General features: G+C 49.5%; 1 protein-coding gene across 13 annotated transcripts in view; it reads right to left on the reverse strand.

The window, feature by feature from the left end:
* Positions 1–21128, reverse strand: part of hfp (Poly(U)-binding-splicing factor hfp) — a 94490-nt gene extending 73362 nt beyond the window's left edge. For 4 of the 13 annotated variants that reach the window (XM_089578327.1, XM_089578325.1, XM_089578326.1 and 1 more), the window contains exon 1: positions 20898–21127. In XM_089578327.1, the coding sequence (XP_089434453.1) occupies positions 20898–20960 (63 nt within the window). In that variant the 5' untranslated portion in view covers positions 20961–21127. Of the gene's footprint in view, positions 1–20897 lie in introns of all 13 variants that reach the window. The other 9 variants (XM_089578332.1, XM_089578330.1, XM_089578328.1 and 6 more) reach the window with 8 other exon arrangements.
* Positions 21129–22224: the final 1096 nt, after the last annotated feature.

The following is a 22224-nucleotide window of genomic DNA, read 5'->3' on the forward strand; positions in this document are numbered from 1 at the left end:
TGCGCTGTTGCGAACGGCGTCGCAACGTCCGATCGCAGCTCGTCGCCTGCGTGCAACTTGCTAGATGTCAATGACGAGCCGCGCACGGCAGACGCAACGACGGGAAGCGGGAGCCAAAGCGAGCACGGAGAGCGGCAGCGTCGTGATGACGTACAGCGCGCTCCTCAGGGCGCTCGGGGCCGAGCCACGCCGGGCCGGCCTGCCAGCCTTGATGCCGGCCGCCGGCGAGCGAAAAACGCGCTAGTATTGTTTGTTCACGTTTATAGCAAGCCCTGGGATAGGTGCATGTCAAAAATGCATCACTTCTGACGGTCGTTGGCCAATACCGAGCTGATCGTAAAAGTGATGAATGCGATACTAGCAAATTTCATCCCATAGCCGCTTTGGTGCTGCTGCGGCGCTTCGCCTGCCGCCTGCTAGCTCCGTTGCTGAAGGCGTCGTGGAAATCGAATATATATTCTATTATGGGAAGAGTTCGCAGTAAAGCGATGTGAAGAGTAGGCATTTTGATATAGCGCAAGCGACTTCCGAAGCGCCGTCAGCCGCGACTTCGATGCGAAACCATTAGGCCTAGAGACGACTAGGGCAGCCTGGGACCAGCGCGCAGTTCGTCGCCCGGCGTTGCCGCAGTCGGTGTCGTTGCCGAAAGATCCACTTTTGAACAGACATGTTGTCGTTGCTCGAATCTAGGAAGCATCATCTCTGGTAGAATGGCTGTTTTGTATTTCCTTGTGCGAACGTGAAGTACGCCGAGCATGCCGGCCGGCCGGCCGGCCTGAATCAGGTCTGCCGGCGTCATAAAAAGAGCTAAAGAGTGTTCTTGCCGTAAATAATAAACCCTAGGCCAAGAAATGTGAAAAATGTGTCATTTTTGAGGATCGCTGACCAATACTGAGCTGCTGGTAAAGGTAACAACTGTGATACGAGCAAATTTCTGTCCACAACCGCCTTGCAGCTGCCGCTGGCCTGACGTTGGGGTCCGGCTCGCCTGGCGCTCGCTCGCTTCGCGGCTGAAGGCGTGGCGGAAAGTGACCATACTATTACTTTATTGTTAGATGATGCTGTTGACTGTAAAGCGATGTTTAGAGTAAGCCTTTTATTATAGCTCAGGCGACTTCCGAAGCGCCGGCCGCTGTGGCTTCGACGCGAAACGAGCTATAGGCCTAGCGACGACCACGACAGCCAGGCAGCAGCAGAGCTCGTCGCTCGAAGAGCCCGCGAGCGGTGTCTTTGCCGAAAGCTCCCAACATAAGCAGGCATGCTTTGTTGCTGCTCGAGTATAGCTGGCAGTCTTTCTGATGACGACCGGTGCGGCGCGCCGTCCAAGTTTTCGCACATGTCTCCTGATTGCTGCTCGAACAGCATGGATCCGGAGCTCGAAGCGCGGCTGCGTGCAGCCACCGCTGAGATGGGCTTCGAGCCTTTCAGTACACGCCATACCGAGACCCACAGGGCGACGACAGCAGCGATATATATAATTCTAGTACACTATAGCAGCGACTCGTCGGCGCAGCTAGGAAACTCGCAAAGGCGGGCGCCAAGATTTGACGAGAACACATGCTTTTGTGAGCAGACGTATTTCCTTCTTTACCGGAAGTACCACATTAATTTCAAGAAATGCGCTGGATTCTTACCTCTGTATACGTATGTTTTAAAAAATAATAAGCAATCAATAAAATAGTATTTCAAGGAGCATCAGTGCTCAGTTTCAAATGAAATATTGCAAAAATTGCGTGTGACGTCATATGGCAGAGCCAATGAGAAGGGTCGCCCAGTCCATGGCCAAGGCTGCCCAGTTTACGTCATGTGGTAGGGGCGGGTAAAAACGCGCGGTGAGGTGTCGCCCTAATCGGCTGTGAGCGGCAAGTTTGAAAAATTGCTTGTAAATTATTGGTTCCACGCGCAGCTTTCTGAATCAGACTAGAATACTCGCAGAGACCACCTCTACAGAGTTGTTGCAATATGATTGAAGAAACCATTTCAGGGTCCCTTTAATCAAGCTATGAGGGACGCCGTATTGGAGAGCTCAGGAAATTTCGACCACCTGGGGTTCTTTAACGTGCACTGATATCGCACAGTACATGCACAGTACAGTACACAGGCACAGTACACGCACAGTACAGTACAATTTCGCCTCCATCGAAATTCAGCCACCGCGGCCGGGATCGTACCCGCGTCCTTCGGGCCAGCAGCCGAGCGCCGTAACCACTGGGCCACCGCGGCGGGGCTGTCCACATTTACTGCCATTATCGAAAGTGAGGATGACGATAACGCTTGCAAGGCAGTGAGAAGTTTCATCTGAATATAAACAGTGTTAATGAGCACAATATACCCGGAATGTTGTTCAAATGTAATGTAAAAATGATTTTCCAGAAAATGCGGCTGTTCTTGCTTTAAGTCGAAAAAGTAGCCATAAACTCGCACGTCGGCCCACAAGTCGAGAGTACCTGTCAAAAAGGCTGGATAAAATGGCGCTTCATCTGACAAAGTTACGAATTAACCATTTTCTACTGGTCAGGAAGTTGTTACTCGTGCTTTTCTGCGTGTGGAATGGGAACGAGAGTACGCATTGCACGGGCGAATGAGTTGTGGTGAACTCAGTAGGTTGCGAATGGCAGTAAGGCTAATGCCATTAAACTTATGCTTATGCCACCGCACGAATGCCATTAAAACTTAAGGCAGTAAGCACTTAATGGCATTAAATCTGGCTGTGTGGCAAGGGTATTAGACGCCGACAGACGGGATTGAGGCTGGCCGGCTGGCAGGCTCGGCGCACTTCATTTCCGCACAAGAAAAAAAATTCAGGGGGCACTTTGACTGTATAAAAGTGCGTAGAGGCAAAAGATTTTTCCGCACCACTTTGACTGCCTCTAGCTGTGGCACTGGTGATGGCACCACTGGATGACGTCACACATAAGTACTAATTACTAAATAATGACAAATTACTCATTAATGGCAAATTACTGGTTGCTGATTAATGGCGCTTAAAGGGCCACTGACCAGGGTCCGGACATTTTTGAAAAACAAGCCCACTGCATAGATGAGGCATCGAAGATAACCTCTGCAAAATACTAGAGCCATGCGCGCCCCGAAAAGCTGCGAAAATTCAAATCAAAGCCCGTTCGTTCTTTCCTTCCTTCAAAAACGGGCCCGGCCCACTACTCTGCACCCCGCTGACGTCAAGGGGGGCTACTTTCGCTAAAGGCACTCCATTGGTGCATCGTTCTGACTGACGGGAGAAGGTTGGGCGTAGCCTTGGCGTCGCGTCGTCTGCACAACGCTTTCCGCAGCGCCTTCTGTTCTGGCTCATGCCTACAAACCCGCATGAAGGAACAAAAAAAAAACTGCGGAGGGAGCGTGCGGCGACAGCCTTGAACCCTAGCCATAAAAAGTAAAAAAACAGTAAAACTGAGGGAGTTGGCTCGCCCCCCCCCCCCCCCCCCGCCGTGATCCCGTCACGAGACGCTCTGCGTGCGCGCTCCCTTCTCAGTTTCTTTTCTTCTATGCGAGCCCCCCAAAACAAGGTTTTAATTAGTAGTGCAGCAGAGCCTTTCCCTCGCTCGCCCACTTTACCGCTCCGCACACATACCGCTTATCTTTCGTGCATCTTGCGTACGCCTTGACTCCAATGAATGACATATGCTTTGGAGCGGAGAAAAGACACAAACACACAGAACACAAACACGCATGGAGAAAAGCAAACGGGCGGTTGCCGGGTCCGCGCTTCGCCGTGTGTTTCGAACACAACCGACTTCCGCCCCTCCGCTCGTGAAACGGTGGGGAGGCCTAAAAGAAAATGAAAAGGTGGCTCGTTAACTGGGAATGACAAACAGATGTATGAAAGGATGCGCTCGCTAACAAGTCTAGGTGGTCGAGCCGATCGCGCCTCTCGATCGGTCAGTGTGCGGAGAAAATGCAAAAACCAAGAAAAGAATTCTATTGAAGGCGGGGCCATGACGTCGCCCTGTGACGCACTCCACAGACACCACGCCTCCGGCTTACACCGGAGAAGGAAGGGGTGATTTTGCCTTGCCGAGCCTACTCGACGAGGAGCGGGAGAGAAAAATTTCGAGGAGGGAATGGAAGGAGAGGAGGCTCGCTCAAAGTGAGGTAGAGAGTGTCTGCTGGCCGCGGGTGGGCAGGGGGCCTTTAAGCTTCGCCCTTAGGAGTGAAACGCGACAGCGTGTTGTAACGCTGCTCATCAACCCAATTTCCCTCTACAAGATCCAGAGGGGACTCAGGGAGTCCACGGAACGCCACCACCCGTTCAGCGCGATGCCTTGCCCTTTGAACGCACGCTTTTTGAGCAAAGGAAATGGCGCAGTAATTCTCTGTCATCTCGGTGGACACCTCAACAGCACCGTACAGGAAGACAGGAAGTGGGAGTGAAAGAAGAAAGAGGGTCCGTAATGAAGAAAAGGAAAATTGTATTTGAGGAAAGGAAAATACGCAGTAACTGTCTCGCATATCTCGGTGGTCAACCGTCAAAAGCGTGACACCTCTGCTGACAAGCTTCTGTCGACAACGATGAGGCATTAAAGGCTTTCGCCTTAATACGAAACAGCCATCCTACCAGAAAGGCTGCCTCCTAGATTCGAGGTGCAACGACAGCATGCCTGTGCACGAGTGGAGCTTGCGGGAACGCCGGGCGACGAACAAGCGCTGCTCCCCGGCTGTCCTGGTCGTCGCTAAGCCTAGCTAGTTTCGCATCGATGCCGAGCTGAGGGCGCTACGGGACTGGCCAGCGCTCAAATAAAGGCGCTACTTTACTGTGAACCCATCCCATCAAAAAAGATGTCTGATTTCCGCGACGCCTTCAGCAACGGAGCTAGCAGACGGCCGGCGAACCGCACCAAAGCGGCTATGGGATTAAACGGGTGAGGTGCGTTTTCACATTCATCGCAGAGGCTCATGGGAAAGTCGTCTGCTACCGCTAGTTCCGGTTCCAAATTTCTCCCAGTACTCGTTTGCTTCACGGCAGTCGCTGTGAAAATTCGCTTCTTACACTAATTTATTTCCAGTGCAGCACCGCTGATTGTATTGCATCATCGCAATATCAACTAGACGTGACTGTTCTGCTTCGTAGCGTGTTTTCACATGAAGTACAACCAAAATAACGCAAATGGTAGGAGTCTTTCTATGCGTATGCAAAGCGATGTGTGTGTTGAGACGCGCTGTGCGCACAGTTGCATGTTGCTATAGCCCACTGGCAGCTTTCACATGCTGTGAGGAAAACACATGTATCGTTTGCTGAACTGTTTAAGCTCAGCCCTTCGTTTGCCTTCGCAGTGCAGCGAAAAAGAAACTAAAATATAATGATCGAAGCGTTAAACTAGTTCAACCGCGCACACAACCGACTGCCGTACATACGCAGAACAGCCAGCCTACGCTGGCATATTATAACCACGAAGAAACACTCGTACCTTTCGTTATTTTCATTTTCCGTTCAACGCAGCACGCGCTGATCTTACGGTGATCAGCACAGAGTAGCGAATACACGATGCACGAATGCATGGCAATTGCTATACAGAAGTCAGTGCGAGGGAGAAATTTGGAACCGGAGGTAGTTGACAGACGATTTTCCCATGGTTCTTTGCGTACTCTTCGGAAACGCACCTCAGCTATTTGCTTGTATCGCAGACGTCACTTCCACCAGCAACTCGGTATTGGCCAACGATCGTCAGAAATGATGCATTTTTGACATTCAGTATCCCAGGGCTTGTTACGAACGCAAACAAAAATACTAGAGCGCATTTTTCAGCCGGCGGCGGCGGCAGGCATCCAGGCTGGCAGCAGGTCGGCCCCGAGGAGCGAGCCCCTACGTCATCATGACGTTGCCGCTCTCCGCGCTCGCATCGGCTGCCGCTTCCAGAGAGTTTCTTAATATTACCTAGAGGGAAAGCTGGCAACCCGTCTATGGGAGTTTGCATGGAGGCCCCTCGTGACTACTTCAGCCACGATGGGCGCTCAAAGCATCATGGGGCGGTGAGCTACCGACTGCAGAACTTCAACTTTTGGCCAAAAAATAATAGAAAAATAAAGCTGTTCGAAAACTACGAATGTCCTAACATTCAATATCCTGTCTGTAAATTGCAACAAACAAGCAGAAAAGCATGTAAATGCAAAGTTTGCCCAAAATAAGAGATGGCTAGCTTTCCTATTGGCCAAGTAATGAACACTATGAAAACTAATATTTCGTAATTAACAGGCGCATTTCTAAAAATTAATGTTTTTTTTTAAAAATGTTGTTGCTTAGATACTTTAAGAGGTTTTTTCAATAGCATTTTGGAAAAGTGAAGGCTTTTATTGGCGTCGTGTGTCGTTGCGTTTTCACTACTATGGCTTTTGCACACTGCGTTCGTGCGAAAGTCGTCTGCGCACACACGAACAGCGTTTTCGGAATGAAACATCTCAGTAGGCCGTGTTCCCGAAAAAATACTACTGTCCCGCAACAAGTAGCTCACCGCCCCATGATGCTTTGAGCGTCCATGGTGGCTGAAGTGCAGCGCTAGCTTTCCCTCTAGGTAATAGTAAGAAAGTCTATGGCCGCTTCCCGTCGCTGCGTTTTTCTAGCAGGCTGGACGCAGGCGATGAGCTGCGAACGGACATTGCGACGCCGTTCTCAACGGCGCGCCGCAGTGAATCGCACTCTCTTTTCGCACGTGTCAACGCCTTGATGCTCGCAGTTGAGGCATACGGACAGTTTCTTCACCGAAAAGAGGTTTTCACCGCAGCGGGCAGCTTGCGGGAACGAGGCCCCTATCGCAAGCAAGCGTTGAAATGATAGCAGTTTTAGCTGTGCGTCCGCAAGGGCTTAGCGTACGCAAGGAGCTTGCGGGGACCGTAGTGCGCATGCGCAGAACGCAAGCCCTGCGTCTTGCATACGTACAGTTTTGTCAAAAGTTTAGAGCCCAGGGGGTTCCCTTCAAAGCTTTATACTGGGACTCCAGTAGCATTCGTGGAAGTTCTACCTATTGCAGGAGGCAGTACCAGAAATCTTCTCACGTTCAGGAAATTTGGAGCGCTAGAGATTCATTAAGAACGACACAGTGTGGCTCAAAAGAAAACCCCCTGGGCTCCAAACTTTTGAAAAAAGGCTGTACGTGAGCCAGCGGACATTGCGTTGCGTGGTTAACGTTGGCAACATGGCGGCGCCCTGCACGCCCGCTTCGGACCAAATACTGCATCGCCGCTGCATTTTTCGACGCGATAGCTCGCACTAAACGGTTGTATTCACTTTTATTTTGCGCGTTCTCACCCATCCGTAACGATATATGTGACAAATAGTCATCGTTTTTCAGATAAATCCAAGAATTTCTTGATGTTAAGCCTAACTATCTACGGCGTACACTGTCGTCATAGCAACGACCTCCGATAGAAGTACGGAGAGTTGAGCTATAGTTGGTGCATGGCAGGACTACGCTAGCCACTCCCAACTAAAACTGACGTTGCCAGGACGGGTGGCACTGCGCGTAAGGTGCGCCCGTAGCGCACGCACAGCTAAAACTGTCTATTAACGAAAGAAACAAAACATACCGTGCTGCACTTATTTTCTAAAAGACGCGATATAAAGGCGGCGGGCTACGTGAACGCGCGCTGTTACCGCTGTCGACTTGCTGCGCACCGAGCACGACGGGCGCACGGTTCGAGCCACGACCACCCGCCCGAAACCACGAAGGCGTGCGCCTAGTCATCGTCCAGCACAGTGCGGCTCGTACTCCATCGGCGCTTTTCGGCGCGCGTCCTGCGCACTTGAGGGCCCTCGCGTCGGCCAGAGCAGGTTTGCGCATGCGCGACGCGTCCACGACGCACGCATCCCACAGTGCCAGATATCGGCGCCTCCGCACGGGCGCTCGCGCGCGCGTCGGAAGCGGGGTGCGGTTGACAACAATCGGAGGACCGCGGGGCTCTCGGGGAGTCTCTTCACGGCTGAAAGCTTTCATGTTCCCCCAAATTTTCTCGGAATCCTTGCAGCTCCCCAACCATCTTCTGTTCACGGCTTGACATTCTTTCAGTCGGCTCGCGAGGGGGAGAGAGCCAGCACCAGGTGCATGGAGATGCCTGCCCCTTTTCGACGCTCGTCGCGGCGCGTGCTGGTCGCGCAGGCGCTCCGCGCGCTCACCGAATTCACCGAAAAGCGCCGATGGAGCTAGCTTTGCAACGGCGCACCAGCGTCTAGCGAAATTTTGTCCATTACTGCACAGACACCAGAATTTTGCTTGCATGCTTTCTTCGTTGTATTGATGCGCAAGACATTAGCAAACATGGGTCACTCCGTGGCATTCGCCCACGACCGCTAAATAATTTATAACCAAATTTCTCACTTTCTTCGATTTTAACTGCTGAGCGATGGCTACGATGGCAAAGGTCAGTACAGATCGCGTGCGTGTTGAGCTGTCTGCGCGCGCGCAGTGTCGCATGTGTGAGTATATGTTCGTAGGCTCGGCCTCGCCTTCTCTTCTGCAGCCGTCCTGGCGCACCGTTTTCCTGTGGTATCTCCTTTCGTTTGGTTTGCTCGATGAGATGAGATAGGGGCGTTGTTCCTCCTTGCTTGGCAGTTGGTTTGCTTTTTTGTTGTTTTTTTTTTTGCTGGTTGAGTGCGCATGGGTTCGCCTGTCATGCCTCTGATAATTGATTCCATTTGGCATATAAGCAGCTCGTGTCTCAGAAATAAAAACTAGTTGGAAGCTTGCGCTCTGTCCTGTCCTCACGCCTCTTGCGTTTTTCTTCTCAATCCCTTTGCGCAATTTTATTCCTTTAATAGCTGTTATGAACCAACTGGCCCAGACGAAAGTGCTTACAGAAGCTAGTGCCGCTAGTACTTTATACGCACAGGATAAAAAGGGTCCTGCGATTACAAGTATGCTGTCCTGTTTCCATGCCGATTTCCTGTCACTGTCTGTGTTCGGAGCGAAATACGCTCTGTCACATGCTTGAGCTGAGGATTATAAGCGTACGTCTTTTCCGACTAATAAACTGTTGGTAGTGCGAGCATGTGTAGTCCTTTTCTTTTGCCGCTGTTGTTGCGCGGCCGTTCATTTCAACAGTCACCTTTGCTTACCGCATGCATTAGTGCTTCCAAAGTAATAAAAACGCATTTAAGCAAGAACACCTATATCCTTTACAAGTAGCACCAATGTTTACTCTGTCAAGCAGATTGAGGGAATGGCGTTAAGAAAGCCCAATGCAGTGAAAAAGTAAACGGCAGCAAGGTTGAGTCGCTTGGTGTCATACGCCTTTAAAGAGTTCCGAGAGCGGGAGATTTTCGCTCACACGTTTTTCAGTAAATAGTTGTCGCGAAATGTGCAGATATGTCATTTCACACGTTTATTCACAGATGATGCGTCATGCTTGATCCTTTTGAAGCGTTTGCCTTGCATACAACGCACGAAGGGGGCATCGCGGTGCATGAGAGCGCGAGTGACTGTCATATGCGGCTCCTTGCATTAAGTGCCTTGATCCGTAGCTTAACCCCCTTAAGCAACCAACCCGAAACCTGGCTCGAAAGCAGAAGTTACAGACCGAAACTCCGAGAGCGTTTACTCAGTCTTCTCGTGAACATCATTCACAATCGACCGATACTAAAAGAAAGGATCGCAATCAGTATGCTAAACATTACAAAATGTGTTTAAAACATTGGAAGTATGCGTAAGAGTGACATATAATTATTTTCTCTGTCGCGGTTTTCCGAATTCAAGTTGAAAAATTACTCATCCTTGGCGAGAAAAACAGTGCTGGCCACAACAATGTGTTGTAAGATGGCGTCCACGATGGCGACTTACATGCGTGGACCGCTTTGCTAGCTCAGCTTTACCCCCCTGGGCTACACCATGGAGCGCGTCGGTAAAGCACCCGTTTCTCCGGTGGGTGTGAGATGGCGCCATGGGTACCAGTCTTTCGGTTGTGGTGCATTTTTTTAGTATGTTATCTCCGAGAGTCGCACTGCCGCACTAGGTCACCGTTCCCAGAATGCTTTGCGTAGTCGAATGACCTTCAAAATTGTCAATTAGATGTTTGCTTGTGATCTGTGGCGTAGTGTCACTTTTCATTATGGAAGGCACAGGCAGGTGATGAAGGACTTGGACACTTCATTAGCTGCTAAACTTCCACATCTATTGGCTATGGACAAAAAGGTGGGGGCAGCTGCATGGAGACGACGAGTTTACGCAGTAAAGAAATCCGCGTTAGATGTTCCACAGCAGTGCAGAAAGGAAAGGTAACTCAAGAAAACCACCATTGTGCAGAAAAGGACAGGCAGGGAGATGATCGATGTTGTTATTATGGCTGACGGAGTGCAGACGCCAAATCTTTGCTTGTTTTCTCCTTCGTAATTATGTGCAAGACATTAGTACAGGTTGCGGTACGCACAGCCGCGGCGATGCGCCGCCGGCCGCCATGATTGAGTCGCACGTAGCAGACAAACTCCTGCAAGCACGCGTTCTTCGCGGGTCGCATTCAGACTGGCGTTTGGCATCCGCGTGCGCCGGAGATTCGGCCGGCAGTCGCTGGGCGCGATGGCCGCACGTTACTACGTCGTAAGCGAACGCCACTTCGATTGGGCAGGTGCGCATATGTTACCGCTGCTCGAGCCTGTTGAGGAAACAGGCGCAGCGACGAAACATGCTCGCGGGTTTGGTTCCCCTCGATTCTAGGATAGAAGTTCGGATTGTGGTCAATGACAGCAAGCCCGGGAGCCGCACGTAGTTCAGGCACATTCGCAGGGAGGAGGTCAGTGATAGCTGTGACGCGTCTGCGGTGCGCGAGCCCATCGGGTAAATATCTGACAAAAGGCGCCGATTATATGTTGTGTGGCAGTCCTCTGCACGCAACGCATACACATGGCCGGACTTGGGAAGCCTTGTTACCTTTCTGGACCAATCGTTCTTTTGCCCAGTGGTGGTCGTACATTGTCAGAACGGCCTCTCGTATGGCAGCTAGGAAACTGGGCTAGGTAGCTGTTCACTTCTGCACTGTGCACGCCGTGTTGACAAAATTCGACACGATAGTATACCTCATAGCTGTCACTCGATAGCCCACGCTTCGGTTTGGTTTGTGGGGGTTTAACGTCCCAAAGCGACTCAGACTATGAGGGGCGCCGTAGTGAAGGGCTCCTCGGGTTCTTTAACGTGCACTGACATCGCACAGCACACGGGCCTCTAGAATTTCGCCTTCATCGAAATTCGGCCGCGCGGCCGGGATCGAATCCGCGTCTTTTGGGCCAGCAGCCGAGCGCCGTAACTAGTGAGCCACCTCGGTGGGGATAGTCCGCGCTTCGTCAGTGCAGTAGTAGTTTGTTTAAGAAGTAATAATAATAACAAAAGGAAGGAAAAGATTTTTGCTAGCCCAGGCTGCTGCCATCGCTGCGGGAAGCACCTGTGATTCCAGACAAGGGAACAACACCACGAGCGCACCCTCAGAAGAGAAAGCTGCGTGTGCTGCAGATGCACTGCTCTGAAAACCGAAGAATTTGTGGCCGAGAACGACATGAGGATTTTGCAACCGGACAAGACGGGTTGCTCTGTGGTATTATGGGCAACGGAGTACAAGCCGAAGGACGTGGAAGCAATTTCGAAGGACTTCCGCAAGGTGGAGAAGCATGATGAAAAAATGCTTAAAAGGTACGATGCCAAGCCGCAAAATGTGCGAAGAAGTAGGCCAGAAATTAGGAGCTAGGGGCAGTAGGCAGCTTTCGTTAAAATCCTTCTTCACGGTCAAAACCCACGAAACGGCTACCCTTCCGGACAATTGTGCAAGACCAGGGCACATGGCAACGCGACGTCCCGCTACCTACAAAGGCTTCTGAACTTGCATCCGTTGGACGACCCTTCCATGATTCGCAACTCTGACGAGGTGGTGCGCTTCTTCAAGGAAGACCCAAAAGTGACATCCTTCGCTATCGATGTCGAGGACCTATTTTACACCATTCCGCGTGGCGACGTGCTGCAAGCTGTGGGAGATTGTTTGGACACCTATGGAAGTGTCAAGTTTATGAACCCGAGTAGGATTAGCACTTCGGACTTCCTTGCACTGTTGTATCTCTCTTCCCTGTACGTGCAGTTTGGTGGCGAGGTCTTTTTGCAGAAGGACGGGATATGCATTGGCTCCAACATCGCGCCAGTGCTGTGCAACATTTTTTCTAGCCAGAGGCGACCGCGTCCTACGTGACACAATGTTTCCGCTCGGCATCACGGCGTGCTACAGGTGCGTTGATCATTTTCTGATATGTGCCGAAGTGGGGTCCCCAATGAACGATCTGGTGGAAAAAACGCTGATCGAATTCCAGCTAGCTCGTCGAGGACTCTCACGTACGAAACCCCCTCTGACAAACTGCCTCCAATTTCTTGACTCAGCCATTGAAATTGGCCCCCACGTTTGCTGGCAGTACAGAACAAGGAGGGCTTGCTTCCTTACGGTTCCAAGCTGATAAAGCGGAACATGGCTGATTCCTGTTTCAAGCATGCGCTACAAAAGTCTGGCCATCATAAGATGCATGACAGCAATAACTTGCAGGCTGCTGGATACCCAAATCTGTCGCTTGCTAGTCTCGGTCGCGGACAAAGTTTTGAAGACAGTCACTAAGGGGAAGCCTGCAAATGCGAATGAAAGAGATAAGAGACCTGTTGTTTTGCCATATGTGCATTCCTTGTCGCACAGGCTAAAAAAAAGTGGCGAAAAAGTATGATGTACCCATTGTATTTTCCGCGCCTCAGAAACTCAAAAGCATACGTGCAAAAGTCAATTCCGGCCATGCAGACGAGCACGACGCATGGTCTTGTGGCGTGAGGCACAAGAACCTGTTTGTGGCATGCGTTGAAGGCGTCTTGTACAAAATACCGCTGTCTTACAGCAGGGCCTACGTCGGCCAGACAGCAAGGTGCTTGAATGAGCGATTGAGAGCACAATTGCAACAAATATCTGGTCAGTGCCCCTGGCAACCTCGCAGCACACTGCGCCGCGCACAAGTGCAAACCTCTTCTGGACAGGACGGTGGCGGGTACGTTAAGGCCGATTCACACGACGGACCGTTCGCCCGCGCACTACGTGTGCCTGCGTCAGCACTTTGAGGGGCGCGCTGGATGCATGGATGGATGGCGGCCGACGGCGCGCCCCTCAATGTGCTGACGCATGCACACGTAGTGCGCGGGCGAACGGTCCGTCGTGTGAATCGGCCTTTAGCGACCCGTCCGTGGAGAAAAGATTGTTTTTTAGCCGGTCAGTTGTAAAATTCATGACTTGCGAGGACAGTTTGTATCTTGCATACCCGGTTTGTACCCGGCTGGTTTTAAAGCTTTTGTTTGTGCGTCCCATGATTTAGATGCGTATAAATATGCGCCATGTCGAAAATAAACCCCAGTTTAAAGTTTGCGCTCGTGTCTCGTGGTGTTGTTCCCTTGTCTAGAATCTAGTGCTCTCCAGTGACAGTATGCACGACCAACTAGCCCCCTACAACGCTTTATTGAGAGCACCGGAGCTGGGGCAGCGAAAATATAGGGATAGCAGGCAGACCGGAGAAATGAAAGAGGTGAGGATGGGGGGGAGAGGTACAGTAATTATATACGCCATGACATATCCCTTCGTCAGGGTCCTGTCTTATACACAGCGAATATTTTACTGGCCTAGGACGAGCCAAGGTCACCGGGACGCTACATTTGACCCTGAGGCGAAAAAGCGGAGGGGGGTCTGTCACGCGACTAACCACGTGGTTCGCAGTCTTGCCAGCTGTGGTCACGTGACTAGCTGCATGACTCGGTCCGCTTGAAAAGGCGCCGCTCTCGCGTGCGCGCCCAGCTGCCAGTTTCGCGCTACGGACGACGCGATCTGCCCGCAGGCGGCGGGCCGAGTCTGGTCTCACATTGGCAAACATGCGAGGGATTTGGCGAACAGAAGGGGGCGGAACCGTGCAAAGCTGGCGGCAGACGAAGAGCGAGAGCATCGGCGATTGAAAGACGACAACGAAGAGCCGCGGAGGCTGCATCTAGGGAGCCAACCGATGTGAGTTCTCGCAGTGCAGGACGTACGACAGACCACGTCACCCGTCTGCCAAACTGTTCTTCGGCTACGAGGCCCTTCGAGAGTGACTTTACGTGTAACCAATTTGGATGTGTTCTAAGACCATCGATCTGTGTTTGTAGCAATTAATAATTGCCAAGTAGCAATAAATGTTGATAACCTTAGTCTATGTCTGTCTAAGCAGCAGTTAATCAAGCATAACCACGGCATAATATAGCTTTCGCTTCTATATCCAGACACAGCGCAGGGTGCAAAAATTTGTGTGCTCTTTTGTTAGGGATCGAGGTTGCAGTATCACCCTGACGCAAGCGCAGATTTTACACCGTCAACGATATAAAGAGTGCACCGAAAAACGAAGCGCATGCTCCAAGAATTCATTTCAAGATCAAAGAAACCACGAGGTCACATCTTTTCATTCAACATTCAAACAAACATTGGTGCCGTCCAGAGCTTGTTTAGGATGCACTTCGTCCAAAAATTTTGCAGGTCAGCTGAAGATTAAAATCTGAAGCATTATATCACGGACAGATATACAGTAGAGCTCGGATATCAGCGGCTCTGCGTAGGCATACGCAGTCCACAGTTATGCAAGGAGCAGCGCAGACGTGCCGCAACTATCGACTAGTGCCTGGTCATCGATCTCTCACCCGCGAATGTGCCTGAACTACGTGCGGTTCTGCGGTTCCACGGAAGCGCTGCTGTCATTGACCACAATCCGAACTTCTATCCCAGAATCGAGGGGAACGAAACCCGCGAGCATGTTTCGTCGCTGCGCCTGTTTCCTCAACAGTCTCGAGCAGCGGTAACATATGCGCACCTGCCCAATCGAAGTGGCGTTCGCTTACGACGTAGTAACGTGCGGCCATCGCGCCCAGCGACTGCCGGCCGAATCTCCGGCGCGCGCGGATGCCAAACGCCAGTCTGAATGCGACCCGCGAAGAACGCGTGCTTGCAGGAGTTTGTCTGCTACGTGCGACTCAATCATGGCGGCCGGCGGCGCATCGCCGCGGCTGTGCGTACCGCAACCTGTACTAATGTCTTGCACATAATTACGAAGGAGAAAACACGCAAACAAAGATTTGGCGTCTGCCCTCCGTCAGCCATAATAACAACATCGAACATCTCCCTGTCTGTCCTTTTCTGCACAATGGTAGTTTTCTTGAGTTACCTTTCCTTTCTGCACTGCTGTGGAACATCTTTACTGCGTAAATTCGTCGTCTCCATGCAGCTGCCCCCTCCTTTTTGTCCATAGCCAATAGATGTGGAAGTTTAGCAGCTAATGAAGTGTCTAAGTCCTTCATCACTTGCCTGTGCCTTCCATAATGAAAAGTGATGCTATGCCCGAGATCACAAGCAAACATGCAATTGACAATTTCTGAAGGTCATTCGACCACGCAAAGCATTCTGGGAATTGTGACCTAGTAGTCCAGTAATGACTGCATGAGACTGCTGCCATTGGTGTCACTAGTTGTTCCTGTGTCGCTACGCTTCATTAAGCACAGTTTCTTGAGTTGGTTAATACCTGGAATCACAAGGAGATTGTTTATGCTAAAAGCAGCTGGCAAAGCTGTTGATTTTCTTTTTCATACATTAAAGGTTTGTGCACCAAGTGCTTAAGAATGGCAGAAAAAGCATGCAAAGTGAACAATAAAATGCACCCCATGCAGGTACTCCCGCAAAAGAAAACAATATGACACGCATCAGTCAAGAATCTGGCTCCACGTAGTGCCGAGATGAAGGTGCCTTTGAACCTTATATGTTGCAAATCCGTTTTCATGTACTGTACGTACTAGCTTGTATACGCAACTGTTACTGTACCAGGAATTCAGAATCAGAATCAGAACTTTTTATTAGTCAATCATTTGAGCAGTGTACAATGATATGCAGAAGGAGGTCCCATAGTCGAATGACTGAAAGGGGACCTCCTGTTCATAATAACATTGAGTTCAGTAAATTAAGCGCAGCATTTTAAGAATGAAAGATGGTACCAAATTAAGACACAATACAAACATTTGTAGACAAAGAACGCAAACTAAGGAACACATACTACAAAGAAAAAGGAAGATAAAGAAAGAAAGAAACTAATGGTCAACTGTCTGCTATCAAGAATTGTTTTAAGGTCTGTTTAAAATTAAATACCGAACGCGAGTTTTTAACATTCAAAGGTAAGGTGTTCCATAGGGAAATCGATGAGTACTGAACAGTCTGCTTGCCATAGTTAGTACGAACTTTTGATAGGAGGAAATTGTTGTTAGAAGCAAACCAGGTAGTGTTGGAATTCGTGAGTGTGGAAGATAAAAACTCAACTGTTGGTAATTGGTTGTTGATGATTCTGAAGAACAATATACCTAAATGAAATTTTATGAGCTCTGAAACAGTTAGGATATTGTTCATATGGAGTAAAGATCTCGCGTTAGTAATCAACGAGCTGGATATAATAATTCTTATAGCTTTGTTCTGGATTACCTGAGTTGATGCAAGGTGAGAGCTGTAAGTATTACCCCAGCATGTTAAGCCATAAGTGATGTGACTATGTATAAATGAGTGATAAAATGCGATCAATGTGTTAAAGCTAAAGTAGGGTCGTGCTTTGACAAGAATTCGTATCCCAGGTGCCATTTTTTTTTATTAACATAAGTAATATGGTCATGATACTTCAGATGGTTATCGAGGTGGACACCAAGGAACGTAGCAGTGTTAGAGGGAAATATAGTTTGGTTAGCGATATTAATAGACGGAATAGAGGCTAACTTTCTTTGATGGCAGCTGAATAGCATGAATTTTGTTTTAGAGGTATTAATATGAAGCATATTATCGTTACACCACCGAATAATATTTTGTAGGTCATTGTTTAGTTTAGAAATGAGACGATCTAAGTCGTTATCGGAGCTAAATATAGTAGTATCGTCTGCATATAAAATGCATTTTGAGGATGACAGATAATTAGGCAAGTCATTAATAAGAAACAATAGTGGACCAAGAATGGATCCTTGAGGTACACCTATATTAGTAATTTGAGGCTTAGAAAAAATGCTCGAGACGCAAACTGTTTGACTTCTATCTCGTAAGTAGCTTTTTAGCAGGATAAGCGGTGGTCCACAAATACCTATTGATTCAAGTTTAGCAAAGAGAATGTTGTGGATTACTGTGTCAAAAGCTTTTGTTAAATCAATAAAAACTGATGCAGCGTGAAGCCCTTTATCTATTGCATTCTTTAGTTGGTCAGTAAGTGTAATGAGGGCAAGATCTGTCGAAAAACCTTCTCGGAATCCGTACTGATGAGGGGAGAGGATGTTAAACTTATTGAGGTAGTTAGTTAAACGTTTTTCAATTAATTTTTCGATAATTTTGCTGAAAAAAGGTAGTACGCATATGGCTCGGTAGTTAGATGGTAGTAAGCAGTCACCCTTTTTATAGACGGGAATTATTTTGCCTTTCTTCAGTTCGTCTGGAAAAATGCCCACCTTGAAAATTAGATTAACAAAAAAAGAAAATACATCTGAGATTAGAGGTGCGACCATTTTGATGTGGTTGGGGTGAATATTGTCAGTACCAGGACTTGTTGTTTTCTGATTATTTATGGCAGTTAAAATTTCATCGGGTGACGTTGGAGACAGGAAAAATGAGCATGAAATGCGGCTAGCCGTTCTTATATGGTGAGGTGACGGTGGAGGCTCGTTAGCGAAGAAGAAATCGCTAAAGACTTCAGCTAATTCAAGTGGTTGGTCATAGTCGACGCCGTTGTGTGAAATCCTGGATAATTGGCGATTTCGTACATTTCTATTCAGAAACGTGTTAACTACATCCCATTTTTTCTTTGCATTGTTACCCGCTTCAAATAGTCTTTGTTCAAAGTATGCCCGTTTAGCCGCTTTTAATTGAGTCGTAATGTTGTTGCTGAGTTTTTTGTATCTGGCGTGTAACTTCTTGTTGAAAGGCTGTTTTTTAGTTTTTTTGTATAAGTTCTCACGCTTTGGCAGAGCAGATAAGAGTTTCTCTGCTGCAGATGTAAGATCTGCAGCAAGCCATATTCCTAAAAACGTGCTTTGTTGCACAGCGCCATCACAACTGCCACGATGGCGGCCTGACTGGGGCAGAAAGAAAAGCCAGAATGCTTCACTCCGTCACGCGACTGAAGCAGTGGGTGAGCTCAGTATCAGCAGCACGCAGTTGTGGTAACAGTGGGCAGGAATGCTGTGCTTACTTATTTAGTTCCCCTGCAGTGCCTCAAGTGTGCAGCACAAGCTCAGGCCCTAGTCCCACTAATGCTAAAAGGCTGCTCCCGAAACGAACATACAATGGTTGTTTGCTCACCTTGCATCACCACTAAATTGCAGCCCATTGTGTGCTGCGTAGATTAACAGCTACTGTCAGCCCAAACTGAAGAAAGAAATTTCACACAGCAAATCCGAGTTGGCATCAACCAGCCCCAGGAAACTTGCTTTTCTCAAAAACGTCCTTGCATGCATTACACTGAAATGCTGCCCACAAAAAGATCACATTTCCAATCTAGACTTTACAATGCACCTCCTTTTGTGAAAGAACTACCACTTTGTTAAGACAGCAATGATTTCCTGGGGTTACTTCACGCAGCACTTCATCATGATTTGCTGTTTGAAATTTCTTTCAGCAAATTAGGGAGTGCAAGCCACTCGTGCTACACTGGGCATGCACTTTTACAAACCAAATACAGAAGCACAACAGCATGTGCACAGTTTTGCCCCTTTAATACGGGCCCCGTTAAAATGGATGACTTGAATTGTGAGCAATTTTTCTGGAGACCAAACTTTTTAATGTATTTAAGCCTCGTTAATATAGAAACTCTTTGTCCAGGCAATGCACAAGGTGAAAATGTATGGACCCCATTGCAGCCCATATATTTTTGCCCCGTTATTATGGACAGCGATGAGAGTAAAATGCAGAGTGCGTTTGCCAGACTTTTCCACCCCTGGCACCATCACGTCTCATGGACCACTAGGCACTCGAAACATGCTAAAATTTGCATTGCATGGCTTTAGCGATAATGGCGACACAAATAATGTACCTGGAGCTTCCAAGATTGCTTAATTCCCAATTCACTGCCCGCCGCTACGCAGAGAAGCAGGCCGTGATCATAAAGCATGTTTTATATTTATTTGTTTTCCTTCATTATTCATTACTACGGACAACTGGCTTTATGGACACATTTGCTCGGGAACCAAGGTGGCTATATTAACGAGGCCGGACTGCAGATCTTTTGTACTCATTTTAATTTTTCCAGTCCAATAGGCACTCGTAAAAGTGCTGCAGATTTTGAACTGCTGCAGTAAGAGCAGCCAAATCAGATAGGTGTTCTGAATGTCCCATACCCCACCACAGTGACGCAAATATGTCTGTGGCAGGCGACTGCAGATAGGGGATACATTGTCACGTAGTGATGACTGCAGTCCAGCGAACAGGAAAACAGCGAGAATCGCTTCTAAACGAAACTCTTTATTGGGCTGACTTGCGCCCGCAAAGAACCGAATCACTCGGCGGCGGCGTAGCAACAAGCGTGCTCGGCGGTCGTCGACCAGAATGCCGGCCGCCCTCGGCCACGCTCTTTTTAAAGCTGATAGCGAACTTTCGAGATAAAGCTTGGGAAGTGACTACAACATTCTGGAACAACGTGGAATCGGCTCCGCCTGGATGCGATCAATCGAGATAAATCTAGGCGCGTCTTGCATCACAAAGCGATAACGCGGCGTGCCGGCAGCTTGGAAGAATGAACAAACACTACAAACATTCGCGTGAAACTGAAAATAACTAGTTTAAAACCCTCGCTATCTTCTACGGACTGCTCGGCGCGACGAATGCGCGTCGCAGAATTTTATCATACCGGACATCACACCAAGCGCAGCAAAGAGGCAAGACGAGGGGATCGGTTAGCGAGCTCGACACACCTGCCCGCGAGCAAACCTCTTTAGGCGCCACTATCATTCACTGGAAAAATCGGTTTTTGAGGAAAGGAAATGACGCAGTAACTTTCACATACCTCGATGGGCACCCGACCTGCACCGTAAAGGAAAGGATAAAGGAGGGAGTGAAAAAATGGAGGTCTCCGGAATAATTTCGACCACCTGGGGATCTTCAACGTGCACTGACATCGCACAGCACACGGGCGCCTTTTGCGTTTCGCCTCTATCGAAACGCGGCCGCTGCGGTCGGGCTCGAACCCGGGTACTCCACCGCAGTAGACGAGCGTCTTAACCACTGAGCTACCGCCGCGGGTGATTCACTGGTACCGATTTCGAATTTCGGATAGCCTTGTGAACAGACGATCCCTAAGTGCCGATAAGGGCTACAACAATAGCGAAAGAATTCCTCTCACGTCGTCCTTGGTAGCCTATCATTAAAAGGCGAGCGCCAGGCCAGGGCCGCAAGAAAAATCTTTTCACTCTGGTGACTCTCCGGGTGGCCAACAGAATAGGCATTCACGAAAATAAGCCGCAGCTTCGAAAAACCTGAAGACGGTAAAAATATGTTCCGAGCTTTAGTGAAAGATTAAAATTAAAAAAAGAAGCTAAAATCGGTCCTCAGGTCCCACTTAAAACCCAGGCAGTACTAATACGCACAAGTGGCAAAAACTAGTAGAAATACGAACACAGAAATCACGCCGCAGAACAATGCAGCGGTCAAGTAGAGAGACAAAGACGCAATAGGTTAGATGACGTCACCAAAGCTGAAGGCCGCTTCAACTCCCCAAAAAACTGAAGGCTATGAAAGACAGGATATGTTGCAAGACTCGGATAAAAACTCCGTCAATTTGAGCCTGTACCGTCCGACCCCGCGATCGCCATGATGGCGGCGTCGAACTAGAGGCGCACACAGTCTGTTCGGAACGTACTCCGCGGGCCAATACCACTTACATGACAATCCTTGCCGCCGTTCTGTAGCGATACATCGTTTTCCACCGGCGCCTGGCTGGCCATTTCCGCTGGATGGGTAGGCAGAGCAGACGGTGGGTCACACGCTCCTAGAAGCAAACTAACAGCGCTCAAACCGAGGCAGCCAGCGGCGACGGCGCAACGATCGCGTCTGCATACCGCCCCGCCAGCCCCCGCCGCCGGAAAACGTGCTTTTTTCTTTGAAGTGCGTGCCTTCGGGAAGGGCTGCCGCGTCAGCGCGCGCGGCGCGCTCTCGCTCTCTCTTTCTTTTTTTTTCTCTCTTTCATTTTTTTTTTCTCTCTCTCTCTTTGTTTCCCTCTACTAGATTAGGCGTGCCGACCAGCAAGGGGCACAGCGCAGTTCCGCACGCCTCCGCCTCATTGCAACAAAACTGGCGCTGCTGTTCTCTGCCCGGCGCTCGGGTGCGGATCGTCTGCTACTGGTCGCGGTTGCATTGGGCTTTTCCATGGAGGAAGGAAAAAGAGAGGAGAGGCCCTTTCCACACAACACCATGGGAGAAAAGTGTGGCGGAAATCACGTGGTTTTTTCGCGATCGGGAGGCCATCTAGTCCGGGCAGCTTAGCAACGGCGTCGTAGTTGCTGCTTGCAAACCGGGCGGTAGCAGACGGCCGCGGCGTAGCATTTGAGGTGCGGCGTAGGCGTGCTTTCCTCAACTGCTCGAGTTTGTTTTTGATCGTGCTCACAGGCTGACGTTGGCGCCGTTCACTCATATCTCAGGTGGAATTCGCTGCAAAACTCTCGTTGTTGCGTGCATTGATTTCAACGTGCTCGGCGACCACGATCGCACGGGCATTTCGTCTACTGCGTCACTGCTCGGAGCCGTCGGGAGACTACTGCTGCTCACTGAGGAGCACTCGCGCTGTTCGTTCACCAGTGATTCAATACGCCGTGCGCTAGAGAGGTCGGCGGCGTATTGTGCGGACGTTTCACGTCCTGTGCGTGCAGTGTGCGTGTACCATTCGCGCTCCCGTTTCCATCGGCAGTGAATCCTCGTTGCTATTAGGCGTGTTCTTGCAACGCTCCAGTGATCGTCACTGGTGTTAGTGTAACTATCATTTTCGTTTTTCGCGATTGCGCTTGTGTGAGCGGCGGGGGCCATGACATGGGCGGAGGGCGATATTTTAAAGGAAGCATGCAGCTGCGCTCACTTTGCAGAAACTTTATTACACGCCCGTTTCAAGCGTGTAACGTTTGAAGCGTCTAACGAGCTCTAGCTTCTGGGACGTGCCGGGCTCAAGCGTATTCGTTCATATCGTGGCCAAGTCTGTGTTTCTGGTCGCGCGCTATG

This window comes from Amblyomma mixtum, chromosome 3 (assembly GCF_055824585.1).
Source record: "Amblyomma mixtum isolate Tamu chromosome 3, ASM5582458v1, whole genome shotgun sequence".
Classification (NCBI taxonomy): domain Eukaryota; kingdom Metazoa; phylum Arthropoda; class Arachnida; order Ixodida; family Ixodidae; genus Amblyomma; species Amblyomma mixtum.